The 15,701-nt window shown below is 64.7% G+C and overlaps 3 protein-coding genes across 7 annotated transcripts in view; 1 reads left to right on the top strand and 2 right to left on the bottom strand.

The window, feature by feature from the left end:
- Positions 1 to 997: 997 nt before the first annotated feature.
- AIPL1 (aryl hydrocarbon receptor interacting protein like 1) lies at positions 998 to 8,222 on the bottom strand. The gene is made up of 7 exons (XM_056806945.1): positions 5,743 to 8,222; positions 5,296 to 5,504; positions 5,009 to 5,188; positions 3,746 to 3,934; positions 3,116 to 3,292; positions 2,104 to 2,245; positions 998 to 1,562 (listed from the first exon to the last, which is right to left on the bottom strand). Exons 2-7 carry the CDS (start codon positions 5,389 to 5,391, stop codon positions 1,360 to 1,362), a joined length of 987 nt encoding a protein of 328 aa, XP_056662923.1. The 5' UTR covers positions 5,392 to 5,504; positions 5,743 to 8,222; the 3' UTR covers positions 998 to 1,359.
- A 115-nt stretch (positions 8,223 to 8,337) lies between these two features.
- On the top strand, positions 8,338 to 9,614 carry PIMREG (PICALM interacting mitotic regulator). Its single transcript, XM_007502486.3, has 4 exons — positions 8,338 to 8,793; positions 8,875 to 9,101; positions 9,187 to 9,309; positions 9,404 to 9,614. The coding sequence occupies exons 1-4, from the start codon at positions 8,533 to 8,535 to the stop codon at positions 9,432 to 9,434; spliced, it is 642 nt and encodes a 213-aa protein (XP_007502548.2). The 5' UTR covers positions 8,338 to 8,532; the 3' UTR covers positions 9,435 to 9,614.
- Positions 9,615 to 9,694: 80 nt separating this feature from the next.
- Positions 9,695 to 15,701, bottom strand: part of PITPNM3 (PITPNM family member 3) — a 40,605-nt gene continuing 34,598 nt past the window's right edge. For 4 of the 5 annotated variants that reach the window (XM_056806914.1, XM_056806913.1, XM_056806911.1 and 1 more), the window contains 9 exons: positions 15,046 to 15,240; positions 14,507 to 14,655; positions 13,186 to 13,302; positions 12,983 to 13,099; positions 12,500 to 12,648; positions 12,268 to 12,417; positions 11,609 to 11,792; positions 11,211 to 11,339; positions 9,695 to 11,079 (listed from right to left, as the gene is read on the bottom strand). In XM_056806914.1, coding sequence (XP_056662892.1) covers positions 10,771 to 11,079; positions 11,211 to 11,339; positions 11,609 to 11,792; positions 12,268 to 12,417; positions 12,500 to 12,648; positions 12,983 to 13,099; positions 13,186 to 13,302; positions 14,507 to 14,655; positions 15,046 to 15,240 — 1,499 coding nt within the window. In that variant the 3' untranslated portion in view covers positions 9,695 to 10,770. Of the gene's footprint in view, positions 11,080 to 11,210; positions 11,340 to 11,608; positions 12,418 to 12,499; positions 12,649 to 12,982; positions 13,100 to 13,185; positions 13,303 to 14,506; positions 14,656 to 15,045; positions 15,241 to 15,701 lie in introns of those variants that run through there. The other variant, XM_056806915.1, reaches the window with a different exon arrangement.

Below are 15,701 nucleotides of genomic sequence, written 5' to 3' on the forward strand. Positions count from 1 at the left end.
TACCCTGCAAGGGAGGCGCTGTTGTTATCCCAGTTCTGTTGTTCTTGCTGTCAAGCATGCTCCACTCTTTGTGACCCCATTTGGGGTGTTCTTGGCAGAGATATTAGCAGTTTGCCATTTCCTCCTCCAGCTCCCTTGACAAAGGAGGAAACTGAGGCAAACAGTTAAGTGGCTTGTCCAGGGTCACCCAGCTAGTAAGTGTCTGAGGCTGGATTTCAGCTCAAGTCTTCTTAACTCCAAGCCTGGTGTTCTATCCACTGTGCCACCTAGCTGCTTGTTATTCCTATTTTACAGATGAGGAAACTGAGGCTGAAGGCCTAGAGACAGGAGGTCCTGGGTTCAAATCTGGACTCAGATACTTCCCAGCTGTGTGACCCTGGGCAAGTCACTTAACCCCCCATTGCTTAGTCCTCACCACTCTTCTGCCTTAAAACTAATACACAAAAGTGATTATAAAATGGAAGATAAGAGTTAAAAAAACAAGCAAACTGATGCTAAGAGCAGTCAAGAGACTTGCTAAGATCAATAACTCCTAAACATCTGAGGCAGGATTCAAATCCAGACCTACCTGACTCCAATTCTATCCACCGTCTCCACCTAGAGGCCACCTCTAGCTGGCTAGCCATCTGCCCCATCACCAAAACCTCTTCCCAGTGTCTCCACAGCACAGTGGGAGCTCCTGAGGGCGACAGCCATCTGATGTGGCCATCCGTATCACCAGTGGTTGGCGCGCAGCAGAAAGAAGTCACTGATGCCGTTTCAGCCCTTCATTGCCTTGGCTCTTGCCTTACCCTGGGCCTTCTCGGGCTCACAGGTAAGTCCTCTGGATGTCCTGAGAGCAGCCCCCGGCTTTCCCTACTCTTCTCACACTGAAGGCCTCCCAGAGGAGAAGGCGACACACTGTACTCTCAGTGGAGGGTGGGGAGGAGTCCTCCCACAGCAGGTTGCTGATGGGTATCTGTTTAGACCTCAGTCACAAAGCACAGGAGCCTGGGGATTGGTTTCATTTTTATTTCTGAATGCACAGCAAAGCAACTGAACCCTGCCCAGCCTACAGAGTGCCACCCTGCTCCTGGAGCGCTTCCCTAGTGGAGGAAGGCCAGAGAACGGGGTGCACCCCCATGGGATCCTGAGAATGAATTTGGGGCTTTCAAACACTACACATAACTATGCCCCCCCCGCCCCTACTGCCTTGGTGCTGGGAGCACAGGCTCGGCAGACCCCCTCCCCCCGCCCCTGCTGCCTTGGTGCTGGGAGCACAGGCTCGGCAGACCCCCCTCCCCCCGCCCCTGCTGCCTTGGTGCTGGGAGCACAGGCTCGGCAGGCAGCTAGCTCCATGCCTCAGCCCCTTCTCCAGACTCAGCCCAGCATGTTCCTGCAGCGGCGCCTCTCCTCCTCGCGCTGCTCCTCCATTCGGATCTCAAGCACCCTCAGCTCCCTCCTCACTGCTCTCTGCATGGCAGGCTCCAGCTCCAGCACCTTGTTCAGGTCTGCTCTGGCCTCCGCTTCATTCCACACCTCCGCGTGAGCCCTGGCCCTCACATAGTAGGCCTTGGCGATCCCTGCAGGAGACAAGACTTGGAGAAGGGTCTACCCAAAGGCGGTCCCTGAAGGGCCTTGCCAGTGAGCTGGGGCTCAGAATCCCACGGCAGCACTACTCTTTCCCTGAGAACATGGACTCTCTGGGGAAGGGAGCCTTCAACCACCCCCAGCCTGTGCTGAGAGACCTCCATAGAGAGCAAGGCCACTACCCCAGAGGCAGCCCCTGCCAAACGGGGTGCCAAAGGTTGTCCTGGCCTCCAGCCTCAGGCTCTCCTCCTGGAGCTTCCTCTCACCACTTGGCAAGGCCCAGAAGAGCAGGGTGAGGCCCCATCTTGCCATCCCAGCCTTTGCACCCTCGCAGCCGGCCAGTGAAGGCAGGAGGGAGGCCTCCTTGGCAGATCTGTGGGCTGCCTGGCCAAAATCATGGAGGAGGCTGCAGAAACATGGCAGGCTCCCGCCCCGCCCCCTACAGGCATCACCGGGGGGGGGGGGGGGGGGGGGGAGTCTCTGGGAAGATGCTGCCGGATCCCCTCTCCCGCCTCCCCGAGGCCAGTTCCGGACCTGGGTGGTGCCGAATGATGTCGCTGGTGTGTTCCAGCACCTCATAGAACTCATCCTGCTTCAGCAAGCACTGGCAGTAGTTGAGGACCAGAGTGTTCACCATCTTCTCCAGCTGCAGCCACTGGACTTCCCAAGCCTTCTCCTGAGGGGGCCGACAGGAAGAGCCATGGGGGGAGAGGAAAATGGAAGGGAAGAGGCAGCCGGACACACAGGGAGAGAGAAGGGCAGCACTTCAGGCCCAGTGAAAGAGCCCCGCTGCCATGCTAGCCCGCCCCTACTGGCTACCCCCCTTTAAACTCTGACTGTGGACCCAAAGTCCTCTGGCCTGCCTTCCCTTACACTCTCCAACCAGAAATTCTGAGCAGCTGTTCTGAGTCTTGTAGGGGGCGCCACAGTGCCCAGAGCTCTGAGCCTGGAGTCCAGAAGATCTGAGTTCAAATTTGACCTCAGGCACTGGCTAGCCCTGTGGCTCTGGACAAGTCACTTCACTTCCGTCTGTCATCATTTCCTCATCTGCAAAACCTCCCCAGGTTGTTGTGAGGATCAAATGAGATCGTATCTGTAAAGTGCTTAGCACAGTGCCTAGCACACAGTAGGTGTTTAATAAATGCATGCTCCCTTCCCCTGCCCCCTCCCAGGAATCAGAAGAGCCCCGGGACCATTTTGCATTGTTTCCTGCTGTGCATGGATGAACCAGAGAAGTCATCTCTAGGATGACTCTGGGACCCGATTAGCAGGGGGCAGGGGAGGTCAGAGGGGATCACGAGCTTCTGGAGCAGCTCTTAGACCAACTAGACTGGTGGCTGCCTAGAGCCTGAGGCCCCAAGAATCCCTGCCTAGGAACTCAGGGTTCCCGAGATGCCACGGCCCGATGGGGACTGAATCTGCCCCTTTTTGTGGCATTCTTCATGTTGGCCTAGAAACAGCTTCAGAGAGCGTGGTCGAGCCAAGGCCGTGGCCCCAGTGGCCTGGAAGGCAAGGCCACGGAAACCAGCCGGCCTCCTCCCCTCACCTTGGTCTGCAGGTTCTTCAGGCAGATGATGGCTTCCTGGTACTTGGCCGCAGCCTCTTCATAGCGTCCCAGCTTGAACAGACGGTTGCCGTCGCCATGGAGGATGGGCACGACCTGCATCTTCTCGTCATTGTTGAGGCTCCAGGTTTCCCTCTTGTAATCGCTTGGGGCCTCCACCTGACCAGGAAGAGCCAAAGACCAGGGCCGAGCTGCTGGGGCAGCTCCTGGAGCCCCGCCCAGCCTGGCGGAGGCTCCCAAGGAAGCACGCTGGAGCTAGCAGACCCCCTTCTGACGGCCGTGTCCCTGGCCACATTGCCTCGGTCCCAAAGGAAGCCCCCGACCACAACCCCAAGAAGCAAATGGGTTTGCGGCCCCCTCCCCTCCCCCAGGGCTTCCACGAAAGAGGACAGATGGGTCTGGGCAGATGCCAAGTGCCACACAGGGGGCCCGGCAGGAGAGGCGCACTGACAAGGTGCGGGAAGCTACTTCCAATCAGAAATGTGAGTGTCTCATTGACCCATGAGCCAGAGAGCCTGAAGGGAGGGGAGAGAGGCGGCACTTCCACTCAGAACAGAGGAAGCCGTTCGCCCGGGCCCCAGACTTCCATCCCCCAGCCCCCGGCACCCTCACCTTGAGGAGCTCCGTGATGAAGATGAGGGGCTGCGGCTCCTTCTGCAGCTCATCCAGGTCCTCGTAGCCCAGAGTGTGGTAGGCAAACATATTGGCGAGCCCGCACGTGTGAACGTAGCTCTCGGTGGGGTCCTTGCCCTCTGCTATCTGCCTCAGGCTCCTCGAGAGCAGGGGGTAGATGCCAGTGTGCTGGGGGCAGGAAGAGACCCAGACAGTGGGTGGGGCCAGGCCCAGGCATCTTCCTTGGCCAGAAGAGAGCAGCTCCGGCCCTTGAACACTCTTCTTTGGGAGGCTGCAGAGAGTGCCTTGGCCGGCCGAATGCTAATCACGCCAGAGCTTTGCCATCACCCCAATTACATGGGAATTAGTCTGAAGACGAGCGGATCCAAACCATGAAACGGATTCCGCACTTGGCATCTAGTGTAAGCAGAGGCCTGGCTCACAGCTGGCATAATTCAACCAACAGGCCAAGCTCCTGGGCAAGCCGAGGCACTGACCCGTCACCCAGCCCTTCCTGCCCTTCTGCCTTGGAACAAGCAACAATGCTCACACGGCTGGGGAGTGTCTGAGGCTGGATTTGAACTCGGGGCTTCCTGCCTCCAGGTCCAGCATTTTGTACCGTGGCCCCCAGGAGCTACCCCAAACCCTGGCCACAGCCACGAGAGGGCGCCACTCCAAGAGCCCCAGAGCTCTGCTACTGCCATACTAGGCCACAGGGTGAGGCAGGTAGGCCGGCCACAAGCCACATGTGGCCAGCTGTGAAAACCACGCTGGAGCCTGTGGAGGCTTCCTGGGTGACACCCTCCTCTGCCCAGACAAAAGCCACTGGAAGGGGCAGCTGGGAACCAGGCTCCAATCTGGCCTCAGACACCTCCAAGCTGTGAGACCCTGGGCCAGTCATGAGCCCCATCCCTGGAGGGTAAAGGGTTAACACAATCCCCGGGGAGCAGCCATGGGGGAATCTGTTGTCTCCTTTTGGAAACCATCCTTTGCTCCATGGGGGGGGGGGGGGGAGGAAAGAACAGCCAGAGGCCACCAGCAGCTCAGGGAGGATTAAGGAGGCAGTGATCCAGGGGAGGACCCCTCCCCCAGCCTTCCCCGGGGACTGGACTTTGGGGCTCTAGAGGGGCCCGAGCTGCCCCAGACCCAGTCAGCCCACTGGGTGGATGCTCCCTGGTGGAATGGCCCCCTTTAGCCATTTCCGTCCTGGGGCCTCAGTTTCCCCCAGGAGCCCTTGCCCGGAGGGAGGGCGGAGCCACTTACGATGGCGGAGCACCAGAACTCGGCCACTTCCCCGATCCTCATGGAGGTCAGCAGGATCTCCCAGACTTCCAGCTTGAACATATTGCCGATGACGATGTGCATGGGCCGGCCCGTGAGCTTGCTGTCGTCTATGACCGTCCGCTCATCGTCGCATTTCAGCGTTCGGAAATGAAAGGTCACCTTCGCCACAACAACAAAGACAACGACCGACCGCGGCCGCTGGGCCGACGCCCAGAGGCAGGATCGCCCCCCAGCCCGCCCACCCGGATTCCCGGGCCCGGCCTTACTCGGGACCCGCTGAGGAACTGAGGCAGCTCCCCGGTGCCCCCGTGCAGGATGGTCTTCCGGACGCCCTCCACGTTCAGCAGCAGCGTCTCCTCCATGCTGCCTCTTCCCCTGGCCTCGGCTGGGCTAATCCGGCGCGGATTACTGGGAGTTTAGCCCAGAGGGCAGGCCGGGTGGGATTTGTCCTCCTCCGCTGGGGGGGCTCATGACTCTAAAGAAAGAGATTGAGCCGGCCACCTGCTGCCCCGCCCCCACCCCTGAGTCCAGGGGGAGGAGCTGCGGGAAGCCCGTTGGACCCTCCCCCACTGCCCCTGGCTGGGTCACCGTCGTTGGCATCTCGGTCACCCCCTTCGAGCTTCCTGGGGCAGCCCAGGCTCAGTGGGGCTGAAGGTGCCCTGGGGGGAGGAGCAAAGGCCAAGAAGGGGTGGGGCTTGTCAGCCGTCACTCACGCTGCCTCGGACGGGGCGGGGCGATCATTGTGCCCATTTTATGGATGACACTGAACAGAGAGAAGGGAGACAGAATCTGCACCCACATCTTTGGACGTCCGTGTCCAGTGGGCTGCCCTTCAATGGTGTGCATGCACGGAGCCGGCCAGTACAAAGGAGCGGAGGGCAGAAAAGTGGACCTTTGTCTGGAACGGAGGGAGACCCAGAGAAAGCCCTTCCGGTCCCTTGGAGGCGGCCAGGTCAGACTCACCCAGGCTGCTCAGAATCGAGGACGGGCGGGTTCAGGTTCTGAGTTCAGGGTTCAGCCACTCCTGAGGAGGGCCCCGACCCAGAAGCTCCTGGGGCAGCCCCTCCCTCCCTGGGGAGCCACAGCGGGGAGAGTGCTGGCCTGCTCAGCAGGGAGGGACCCTAGGCCAGTCCCTGGGCTCACTCCCTGCACTCCTTCCCAGGCCCATCCTGCTGGGCAGCACCTCGGAGAGCGCCCAGGCCCCTCGACTGGCGCCACCTGGTGGCCAGGCCGTGGCATCGCAGCTCCTGGGGGGGGAGTGGTTAGAGCTGCCGGCGGGGAGTCCAGGAGCGAGGAGTGACTGCCCGGCCCGACCCCGACCCCATGGTGACTCCAAGGCAGAGCTCAGGGCTCCCAGACCGGCTGGCTTTATCCTCCCTCAGCTCCGATGGGCTCCGGGCAGCATCCAGCCCCAGGCGGAGCTGCTGAAGGAGCAAATGTCTCCATGGTAACCGGAGAAGGAAACGCTCCCTCCTCATGGCCCGCCGGAAAGTCCCCTGCGGGGGTGCCCCAGAGCACTTTCCCTTCAGAGACCCTCCAGAGGGAGGGGAGGGAAAGTGCCCTTCTGGTTCCACTGGGAAATCCCCAGGGCCAGCTGCACTTGGGAGAGGGTCCTGGGCTGCGCTTGCGCGGAAGTCTCTCTGTCCAGCCAGCTAAGTGGGTGCCCGGAAGGCCTGAGTTCAAATTCTGCTTCAGACAGCTCCTGGCTGGCTTCCTCCCCTTTATCGCTTTATCACGCAGAGGAGAGGGCTGCCTGGGTTTTGGCTTGCCTTCTCTCCTCCCTACTAGGGGATTCCCTCCTCCTCCAGCCCACCGAGCTCCACGGGGAGTCCGAGATACCTTGCAGGCAGGCCCGAGTGTGTTCCGGGCGGGAAGGGAGAAGACCGGGGGCCTTGGCTCTGGCCTCCAGCTCTGCAATCTGAGGGGCCGCCTCGACCTCCAGGAAGAGCTCCAAAGAGGTCTCACTGGCTGCCGCCCTTAGCAAGCTGCGAAGCCCATCGGAGACCTTCCTCTGGGCAGCCTCCCACCAGCCTTCCTGCTCCCTCCCTGGGGCCACCTCCTCCAGGCCTGTCTGGAGCCCCTTCTCTGCCTCCGACGGCTTTTCCGGGATGGCAGGTCCCTGGGTTGGGGCACACTCAGAGGCTGGGAGCCTCCCTGCCTAACACACTGAGGGCCTTGGGGTGCCTGGATCGGCCCTACGGGAAAGGCCAGAACACCCCGCCTTCGAGGGGCTTCCGGTCTGCTGGGGGAACCTCCAGGCAAACAGATTGCGTGCACGCTGTGCATCAGGGAAGAGAAGCTGCAGGATTGGAGGGGAATTGAGAGGAAGGAGGGAAGCACGTTCCAGACCCGGGACTGCGGGGAGATGCCCAGAGCTGAGGGATGGAGAGTCAGGTGTAAGGACCCTGAAAAGGTCGGAGGGGCCTTTGAATGCCAAGCGGAACATGTTGTCTCCTTTGGGGAGCCACTATTAAGTAGGGGGAGGTGCTGGGCTTCAGGAAAATCCCTGGTGACAGGCATGGAGCGGAACTGACGCTCATCCCCACCAGCTATTGCAATAATCCAGCTGGGCCCCACCTCAGCGCATTGTTGGAGAGATTTCAAAGGCGAAATCCACAAGACCTGTTGTAATAGCTCTATTGGTGAAGAGTGAAATTAACTAGGTGGTGCAGGGTGATATTGATGAAAGATGGAATCCACAAGACCTGTGGCAGAGTTGCCGAGGACCGCCTTCCTGCCGTAACGGGGAGCAGGGGTGAAGCGGAGATCAGGGTTCGGTTGGGGACTTTGACCTCAAGCTGCCTCCTGGCAGTTGGGGAGGAGAGACTGGGCAGTGGTCGGCAGAGAATAATCAGCACCGATCCGGGTCATTAAATCAGGGACGCCCAGTGTGGAAGGAAAAGAGCCGGAGCCCCAGGTTTGGAGGGCGGGGCAGGGTCTGGAAGAAGATCTGGCAAAGGAGGCGTGGTCAGAAAGGCGACCGGCAGTGCGGAGATGACGCAGAAAAAGGCCAGAGAATTCCGTGAATGGTGCAGTCAATGACCAACGCCCACTCCACTGCCCTCCTCCTCCCCGCAAACCTCCCGGGGAGCCCAGGATTTCCAACGGTCTGCTGGGACGGAACAGGGCCAATAGCAGCAGTGGACCAATAGCGAGGCGCTATTCTGCTTGGGGGGGGGGTGCCTTGGAGTATTGGACCAATGGGCTGCGCGATGCGGCGGGGCACCTGGCCAATGGCAGGACGGGATTCCTTCCACAGGCGGAGCACTGGACCAATGGGTGGCCGGCCTGGGCCCAGCGGCCAGTTTGAACGTGGTGGGCAGCGGATGAGGCAGGGGGTGTGGGATCTCCGCAGGCAGGCTACACGTAGTGGCCCGGGGCGAGGCGGGGAAACTGAGGCCTGGCCACGTAGTGCCCCGCGGGGGGCTGACCCCCCCTGAGCAGTGGAGGAGGGCAGCGGGAGGCTCACGGCGGCCTTTGGGGCCCCACAGGCAGAGCCAGCCATGAGCTCAGTGTGGCAGGGGCTGCCGGGGGCCAGAGGCCGCAGGAGCCACCAGATGCTGACCGAGGAGGAGTCCGGGAGCCCCGGGGGCCGGCAGCCCCGCCCCAGGAAGCCGCTGGCCAGCTCCCTGGACACGCTGTGTGCCCGCCTGAGCAGACGCCTGCCCCTGGCAGCCCTCGATGCCAACTTCCAGGACGGGCCCTCTTGGGAGCCCCTGGAAGGCCCGGCGAGAGCCCGGGGGGCCTTGGGATCCGCGGCCCAGGTACCGGGGCGGCGGTGGGCGAGGGGAGGAGGGGTTTGTCCTCCGTGGTGGTGGCTGATGTGGCTCCCGTGTCCGTTACAGAGATTCCAGCCATCCTGCCGGGCTGCTGCCCCCACAGAGAGCCCCCACCCCAGGAGGAGGAGGGGGAGGAGCGCCCGGCTCTCTGGTGCCACCCCTCCGGCCTCCGGGCTGAGAAGACTGTCCAGGTGGCTGGCCAGGGACCCCCTCCACCCCCTGAGGAGACGCTCCCAGCGGGAAGCAGCCCTCGGCAGCCCGTATGCCTCCCCGGCCCCTCTCTGCTCTCCGAGGCAAGCATGGTGCTCCCGGGCTTCCAGGGGCTGGAGTGGGGGGCTGGTGGCTCCCCCCTTCCTGACTTTTTCTTGCTCTGGCCAGAGATGGAGGCTGCGAGGAGGAGGAGGAAGAGGAGGAGGCCGAGGCAGAGTCCGTGGCCTCGGGGATCCGGCAGCTGGAGCATCTCTCGCTGGCCTTCGACAAGGCCATCTCCATGGACAAGAGGTGAGCGCCACGGCTGGGAGGGGGCACCTGCCCTTCCGTGGCACTCAGGCCGTGGCTAACAGGCCTCCTCCTTCCCCCCTATTTCTCGGCTTAGTGACGCGACTGTGTGTCTCCTCCAAAACTGAAGAGGGTGCGGGCAGAGCAGGTACGGATGGGGCGCCCCGACCACCCCTCTGGGCTCCAGCTCGTGTGGGCCTCCGGAGGGGCGGCCGGCCTACAATGAGCTTCTGGATGGACGCCCGCCTCAGCCCTGCTGACACAGCCAAAGGGGGCTTCAACTCGGTCTATTAAAAGCTGTCTTCTGAGCAAGGGTCCACCCTGGCCTTCTGTCCCTTCTTCTCCCCTCCCGGGGCCCAGCGCGAGCACCCACCGGTCTGACAGGGTGCAAAGGCAAGACAGGTTTTTATTTGTGACGGAGGCGCGGTGCCGCACGAGGACCTGCCGTGGCCGCCGCGGGAGCTCCCTGACCGGCGTCGGGACGACGCGCTCACGGAGGGGCTCCCCGGCCTGCCCCGTGCCCGCGGGGCCCCCCAAAAGTGAAGACCTTCAGAAATGGAGGGGTCTGAATTAGGGGGGACCCCGAGAACCAGGAGGGGGGCAGCCAGGTAGGCAGGGCCTCCCTGTCCTGAAGCAGGGGCAGGTCCAGCACGCCTGCCAACACCCGGGGGTGCCCCAAGTCACTGGGTGCCGGTGAACACGAACAAAGGTCCAGGCAGGGCCCTTCCCCAGGACAGGGGCAGCCCTGGCAGTGGGGGAGGAAGGGCGCCTTGCCTGGCTCCCGGAGGGCCCTCGTACCCGAGCCCAGAAGGCTGCTGGGCCCCTTGAACCCACCCCCGCACGGACACTCAATCGAGGTTTGTCAACTGACTGACGGAAGGACAGACAGAGGGAAGGACGGCCGCCCGCCCACAGAGGTAGACGTGAGACAAGAACTGGACCAAGAACTGGACCGAGCAGGCCGTCGGGGTGGCTCCTCCACAGAGGGCTGGGTCAGTGGAACCCCCGGAGGAAGCCGCTGGGACCCCAGTCAGGGAGAGGGAGGGGTTTCCCCTGGAGGGAGTCCAGACCGGAGGCAGGCCGAGAGCCCCTCTGGGAGGCCGCCAGGGTGCCATGGAGGGGGGCAGCACGGGCCGAGAGAGGGGGACCGAGGTGGGCCTCGTGGGGGTGGGGGGGCACGGGCACCTCTCGAGCCTCTCCGTCCCCGACGGGCACTTCCCACGCCGCTGCAGCCCCCCAACAGGTGCCTGAGCCCAGGCTCCCAGGGGGGCTCCCTCCCAAGGGTCTGGCGCCCACCCCCCCCTTCATGCCCTCGAGGCCACGCTCCGAGGCCTCTCGGGGGCATTTCTGGACAGACACAGGGAGGGGGACAAAGAAGAAAACTCCTCGTGGTGGGAGAAGGCTGAACAACCCCTGAGCCACCCCCCTCTTCCTCCTCCTCCAGGCAGGCCTCCCGCCGCCTCCTCAGGGCGCCGACTCAAACTTGGCGGGGCCGCCCCGGGCCCAGCCTGCCTGCGGGAGAGGCCGCTCGTGCTCCTTGTCTGACTCGGGCTGGCTCTGGGCCCGCTCAGGCTTCGGGGCAGCCGCCGGCGGGTCGGGCTGCTGCACCGACATGGTCCTGCGCAGGTGGTTCCTCTTCCTCAGGAACTCGGGCTGCGAGTGGAGGCCGAAGCTGCCCTTGCGCAGAATCACGCGCGAGTTGTTCTTCTTGGGCCGGGCCCGGTGGCTGGACTCGAGCAGGGCCAGGTGGGCCGCGTAGCCCTCGCTGAGGAACTGGGGAGACGCGGAAGCTCAGCGGGCCGCCAGGCCCCGGCCAGTACCTGGCGCGCAACCCCCCCCCCCTCGCCGGCCCCTCCCCCGCCGGCCCCTGGAGCGCCCCCCCCCCGCCGGCCCCTCCCCGGCACCTGGCACTGGTGCTGGTACTTCTTGGTGGGGCGGCCCACAATGAAGATCTGCGAGGGCGGCAGCCCCAGCGCGCTGTACACCGAGATGTCCTTCGTGGAGCCGTAGGCGGCGCTCACCTTGATGAAGCACTGAGGAGCAGCACGGGGCGGGCACTCAGCACGGCTCCCCGCCCCGCCCCGCCCCTGCCCGCCCCACCTGCCCGCCCCGCCCCTTCTCCCGCCCGCGCCGCCCCTTCTCCCGCCCGCGCCGCCCCGCCCCACCTGCCCGCCCCGCCCCTTCTCCCGCCTGCGCCGCCCCGCCCCTGCCCGCCCCGCCCCTTCTCCCGCCTGCCCGCCCCGCCCCTTCTCCCGCCTGCGCCGCCCCGCCCCTTCTCCCACCTGCCCGCCCCGCCCCCTACCTCCTGCACCAGGTTGCGCAGGAAGATGGCCTTCTGGCGCAGCGGGTCGTGCACGAGGCCGTCGGAGAAGAAGATCATGCCTTGCGGGAAGTTGTGCTGGGCCAGCCAGGACACGACGCGCTGCTTCTGCAGGTCGGGCCGGCCCGTGATGTAGAGGATCAGGAAGCCCAGGTCCTGCCAGTGCCTGCGACACACCGTTGGTCAGAGGCCCCCTCCGCGTGGGGGGGCCACGAGGGGCTCCGCCGGCCGCCCCCCCAAGCCCCAACAGACGGCGTCTGTCTGTCTGTCTGTCTGAGGCCCCTCATCCCCGCCCTCGGCCGGCCGGAAGAAGAGCGGGAGGGAAGAGGGCGCCTGGCCAAGGCTAGAACGAAGAGGCCTGCGAAGGGCCCGCCGGGGAGGCTGTGCGTGGTTCCGGGACAGAAGAGCGATCGGGTTGGGCCAGGCGGTGAAGGGACTGGCCCAGGGTCTCCCTGCTAGCAAGTATCTTGGGTCCCATTTGAACCCAGGACCTCCCACCTCGGCCCTCCCCCCTTCAAGGGGCTGGCGAGGGGCGCGAGTGACGGAGAGGGAGGCCGCAGGGTTCCGTCCTGGTGCTCCTGCTGAGCAGAGCCTGGCGGCCTCCTCCGGGAAGCCCGCCCTGCTTGGGAAGGGGTCCTCACCGCACCACGTCCACGGCTCCGGCTCTGACCTTGGGGTCGCTGCCCATGATGGAGACGCTGGCGGCGAAGGAGCCGTCGATGCTGAACACGACGCACTCCATGCCGCGCGGCAGCACCGTCAGGTAGCTGGTGGCCGTGGTCTGGTCGCCCCTGAAAGGCACAGGGAGGCGGCTGGGAGCCCCGCCCCCGGCCCGCCCACCCGGCCCGCCCCCGGCCCCCCGCGGCGCCTCACCTCACCACCATCTTGACGGGGTAGACGCCCACGCCGAGGCGCTTGGGCCTGGGCACGCTGTACGTGACGCGGCCGCTGCTGTTGGTGAGCTCCGTGTCCAGGTAGAGCCAGCGGCCGGAGGACGGCTCCGCCATGACCAGGATGTCCACCTGCGGGCCGGCGAGCGTCAGGGCTGCCGCCCCATGTCGGGGAGGGCCGGCACGCCGAGCGGCGAGAGGACGCGGCCCCGGATTCGAATCCCGGCAGCGTAGGGGTGTCCTTGGGCCAGCTCTGGAATCCGGGGCCTCGGGAGGCCCTTCCCCCACACCCACCCTCCGGCGGGCGCGTTTTCCAGCGTGGATCGGTTTTAGGGAGCTTTTCTTTTGGGGGGGGCCAAGAGACTGCCGGGGGTGCCCCAAGGGAGAAGCCCCCGACCGAGTGCCACTGGGACGGCTGGCACTGAGCCCAGTGAAGGGGCCAGGGCCCGCCTTTGGGGCCCCCTACCTTTTCTCCTGTGAGGGCCACCATGTCCAGGGGCCCGTACATGAAGCGCCCCACCAGGACCTGCGGGCCGTCCTCCGCGGCGATCACGTCATTGGCCCGGTGATTGGCCGTCACGTTCTGGAAGGACGGGCGGGGCTCAGCCTCTGCCCCTCCCCCAGAAGCCCCCCTTCCCGGCGTCCCCCCCTCGCTCCCCCCTCACCCACCCTCAGCTTGACCTGCGTCCGCTTGCGAAGCCACTTCTCTGGGGGGTTGGCGGGGCTCGGGGCGGAGGGGTCGAACCCGGGACCCTCCTTCGGGGCGCCGCTGTCGTAGCCCATCACCTGCAAGGGCAGAGCACACGGTGCGCCCGAGCCCCACGGGAGGGGACGGGGGAGCCTCTGCCCGGCCGCCCTCCCAAGAGCCCACGAGGGCTGGCAGAGTCTTCCTGGTGCCGCCCCACCTTTCCGGAAGGCGGCCTCAGTTTCCACATCTGTCAGGTGATGCTGACCTCGCTCCTCTCCACGCAAGATCTGGTGGTCTCGGAGGGGAGGACGTGGCCGTGGCAGGACCTCCTCTGCTCACGCCTCGTGGGGGGGGCACCCGGGGGAAGGGGAGAGGAGCTGGACCCCCGGCCGGCCTCTTCCCCAATGAGAAGGGGGGGCTGAGCCTGGAGGGGGACGCAGGGGCTCCCCAGGAAGGCTCTCCCCAGCCCGCTCCTCCTGGACTTCTCCTGGGCACTTCAGAGCAGCTGCGGGGAGCAGTCGCAGTCGGGGGGCCGTGTAGACCCCGTCCTCGAGGCCTGTCCTTCGACCGCGGCTGAAGCCCAAAGTCCTGGTTGGCAGCTCCCGCCCTCCCGCCTCGTGGAATGCCACCGTCCGTCCCGGCAGCTTCCCCTCCAAATTCTTCTCTGGGGCTTCTAAGGCTCAGTCAGGAAGAGCCGAGTTCAAATTCCTCCTCTGGTACTTCCTGCCTCGGTTTCCCCTCCCTCCCAGGGTTGTTCAGAGGCTGAGACCGTACTTGTGACGTGCTTAGCGTGTGCCTGGAGCTCTGCCGTTCGGTCACTGAATCCTTTTGGGGGGTTTCTTGGCCATTTCCTTCTCCAGCTTGCTTGACAGATGTGGAAACTGAGGCAAACCGGGTGGAGGGATGTACCCAGGGTCACCCAGCCAGCAAGTGGCTGAGGCTAGATTTGAACCCGGGCCTGGCGCGCCATCCACTGAAGCGTCTCGCTGCCCCTGCTACAGAGTCGGCACTCTGTAACTGGTAGCTACCATCCGCCCAGGCCCCCTCCCGGGGCTAGGAAAGGGCCCTCCCGCTGGAAGAATTCTTCCGCTCGCCGGTCCCAACAGAGAGAGGCTGCGTGTGCTGGGAAGCCAAGGCCCTGGCGCGAGCGCTTGGAACCCTGGGAAGGCGGCCCTGGGCGGGCGCCGGAAAGCCTCTGCCTCTCCCAGGCAGCGCCCGAGCCCCTTAGCGTGTGGGGAGCCCGGGGGCCCTGGGCCGAGGGCGAGGACGAAGCCTGGGGGCCCTGCAGCCGGCAGCCAGTACCTGCCTCAGGATGAAGGCCACCACGTCCGTGGACTCCCAGTAGCTGGCGTGGAAGAGATGGGGGAGGGCCACGGTGGGGAAGGCCGTGAGCACGTCGGGACAGTAGAGCTCGTAGTCTAGCCGCTTGGTTCCCCACCACTTGGTGGCAACTGCAGAAACAGAGGAGGGGGCACAGTGTCCACTGTCCCCAGCCTCCCTGCTAAGCTCCCATCCCGAGGAGCCCGGGGCACCCCACGGCAAAGGTGTAGCGTCCCAAGGGCTCGTGGCCAGGCAGCCCCGAGCTTCTCCTAGAGGCGCCCCGTGATGTCTCGGGCCCCCTTCAGCTGAGGGCACTGCCCCCCCGCCCCTCACCCCAGTCCATCATCCGGGTGCTCACGGCCCAGATCTGTGGGGAACTTGCCCGGGGCTGGCCATCGGTGCCAAGCCTTGGGGGCGCTGGGACTTCCCACGTCTGTTCCAAGGCCTGAATCTGGGCTCCCCCTTCCCCCGCCTTCAGATGGAGGGCCCGTCCCCAGGGCCTCCCTCCCTCCCTCACTCACTGTGGGCCGTGCTGGCCGACGGCAGGCTCTCGCTGGACCCAGAGCTCTCGCTGTCGGTGCTGCCCATGCTGAGTCTCCTTCCCAGCCTTGGGCCCTCGGGAGGCAGCAGTGCCAAGGCTGGGCCATCCGGGGACGATGGGCTGTCCGTCGGGCCACCCTCCAAGAAGAGGGCGCTGTGGGCCTGCAGGGCGTCCTCTAGACGGGGCAAGCGGAAGTCCGGTGAGCGCCCCCCCCCCCCCGCCCCAGCCCCACTTCCCCGGCTACGGCTCGTCCTGCCCGAGGACTCTCAGCTCCACTCCAGAATCTATGAAGCACCTGCTCTATGGCACGGGCTAGGACAGCAGCCTGGAGGAGGGTCCTACAGCAAAGACGTGATGGTCCGGAGGGCACACGTGTGTGTGTGTGTGTGTGTGTGTGTGTGTGTGTGTGTGTGTGCGTGCGTGTGCATGCGCAGAGGCCCCACAGAGCCTCGGGGGCTCTGGATGCCCAAGGAACTGACTCTGCACAGGGAACAACAGCCAACGGGAGTGAGGCAGAGGTGACAAGGGTTGACCTCTCCCTCCAGAGCCCTCAGCCACCCAGAGGGCAAGGCTGGCTCGGCCCACCCAATCCAGCCAAGGAGAATGGCGTTCCCACTGGGAAAGACCCCACAGAGC

The sequence above is a fragment of the Monodelphis domestica genome, chromosome 8, assembly GCF_027887165.1.
Source record: "Monodelphis domestica isolate mMonDom1 chromosome 8, mMonDom1.pri, whole genome shotgun sequence".
NCBI classification, from domain to species: Eukaryota; Metazoa; Chordata; class Mammalia; order Didelphimorphia; family Didelphidae; genus Monodelphis; species Monodelphis domestica.

Bases quoted from the DNA above. Each gene is read 5' to 3' on its own strand.
- AIPL1 (XM_056806945.1), bottom strand. From the start codon at position 5,391: ATGGAGGAGACGCTGCTGCTGAACGTGGAGGGCGTCCGGAAGACCATC. The intron at 5,189-5,295 runs GTAAGGCCGGGC...GTTGTGGCGAAG, and splicing joins AGTTCCTCAGCGGGTCCCGA to GTGACCTTTCATTTCCGAAC. The intron at 1,563-2,103 runs GTCCGGAACTGG...TGTCTCCTGCAG, and splicing joins CATCATTCGGCACCACCCAG to GGATCGCCAAGGCCTACTAT.
- PIMREG (XM_007502486.3), top strand. From the start codon at position 8,533: ATGAGCTCAGTGTGGCAGGGGCTGCCGGGGGCCAGAGGCCGCAGGAGC. The intron at 9,102-9,186 runs GCAAGCATGGTG...TGCTCTGGCCAG, and splicing joins GCCCCTCTCTGCTCTCCGAG to AGATGGAGGCTGCGAGGAGG. The intron at 9,310-9,403 runs GTGAGCGCCACG...TTCTCGGCTTAG, and splicing joins GCCATCTCCATGGACAAGAG to TGACGCGACTGTGTGTCTCC.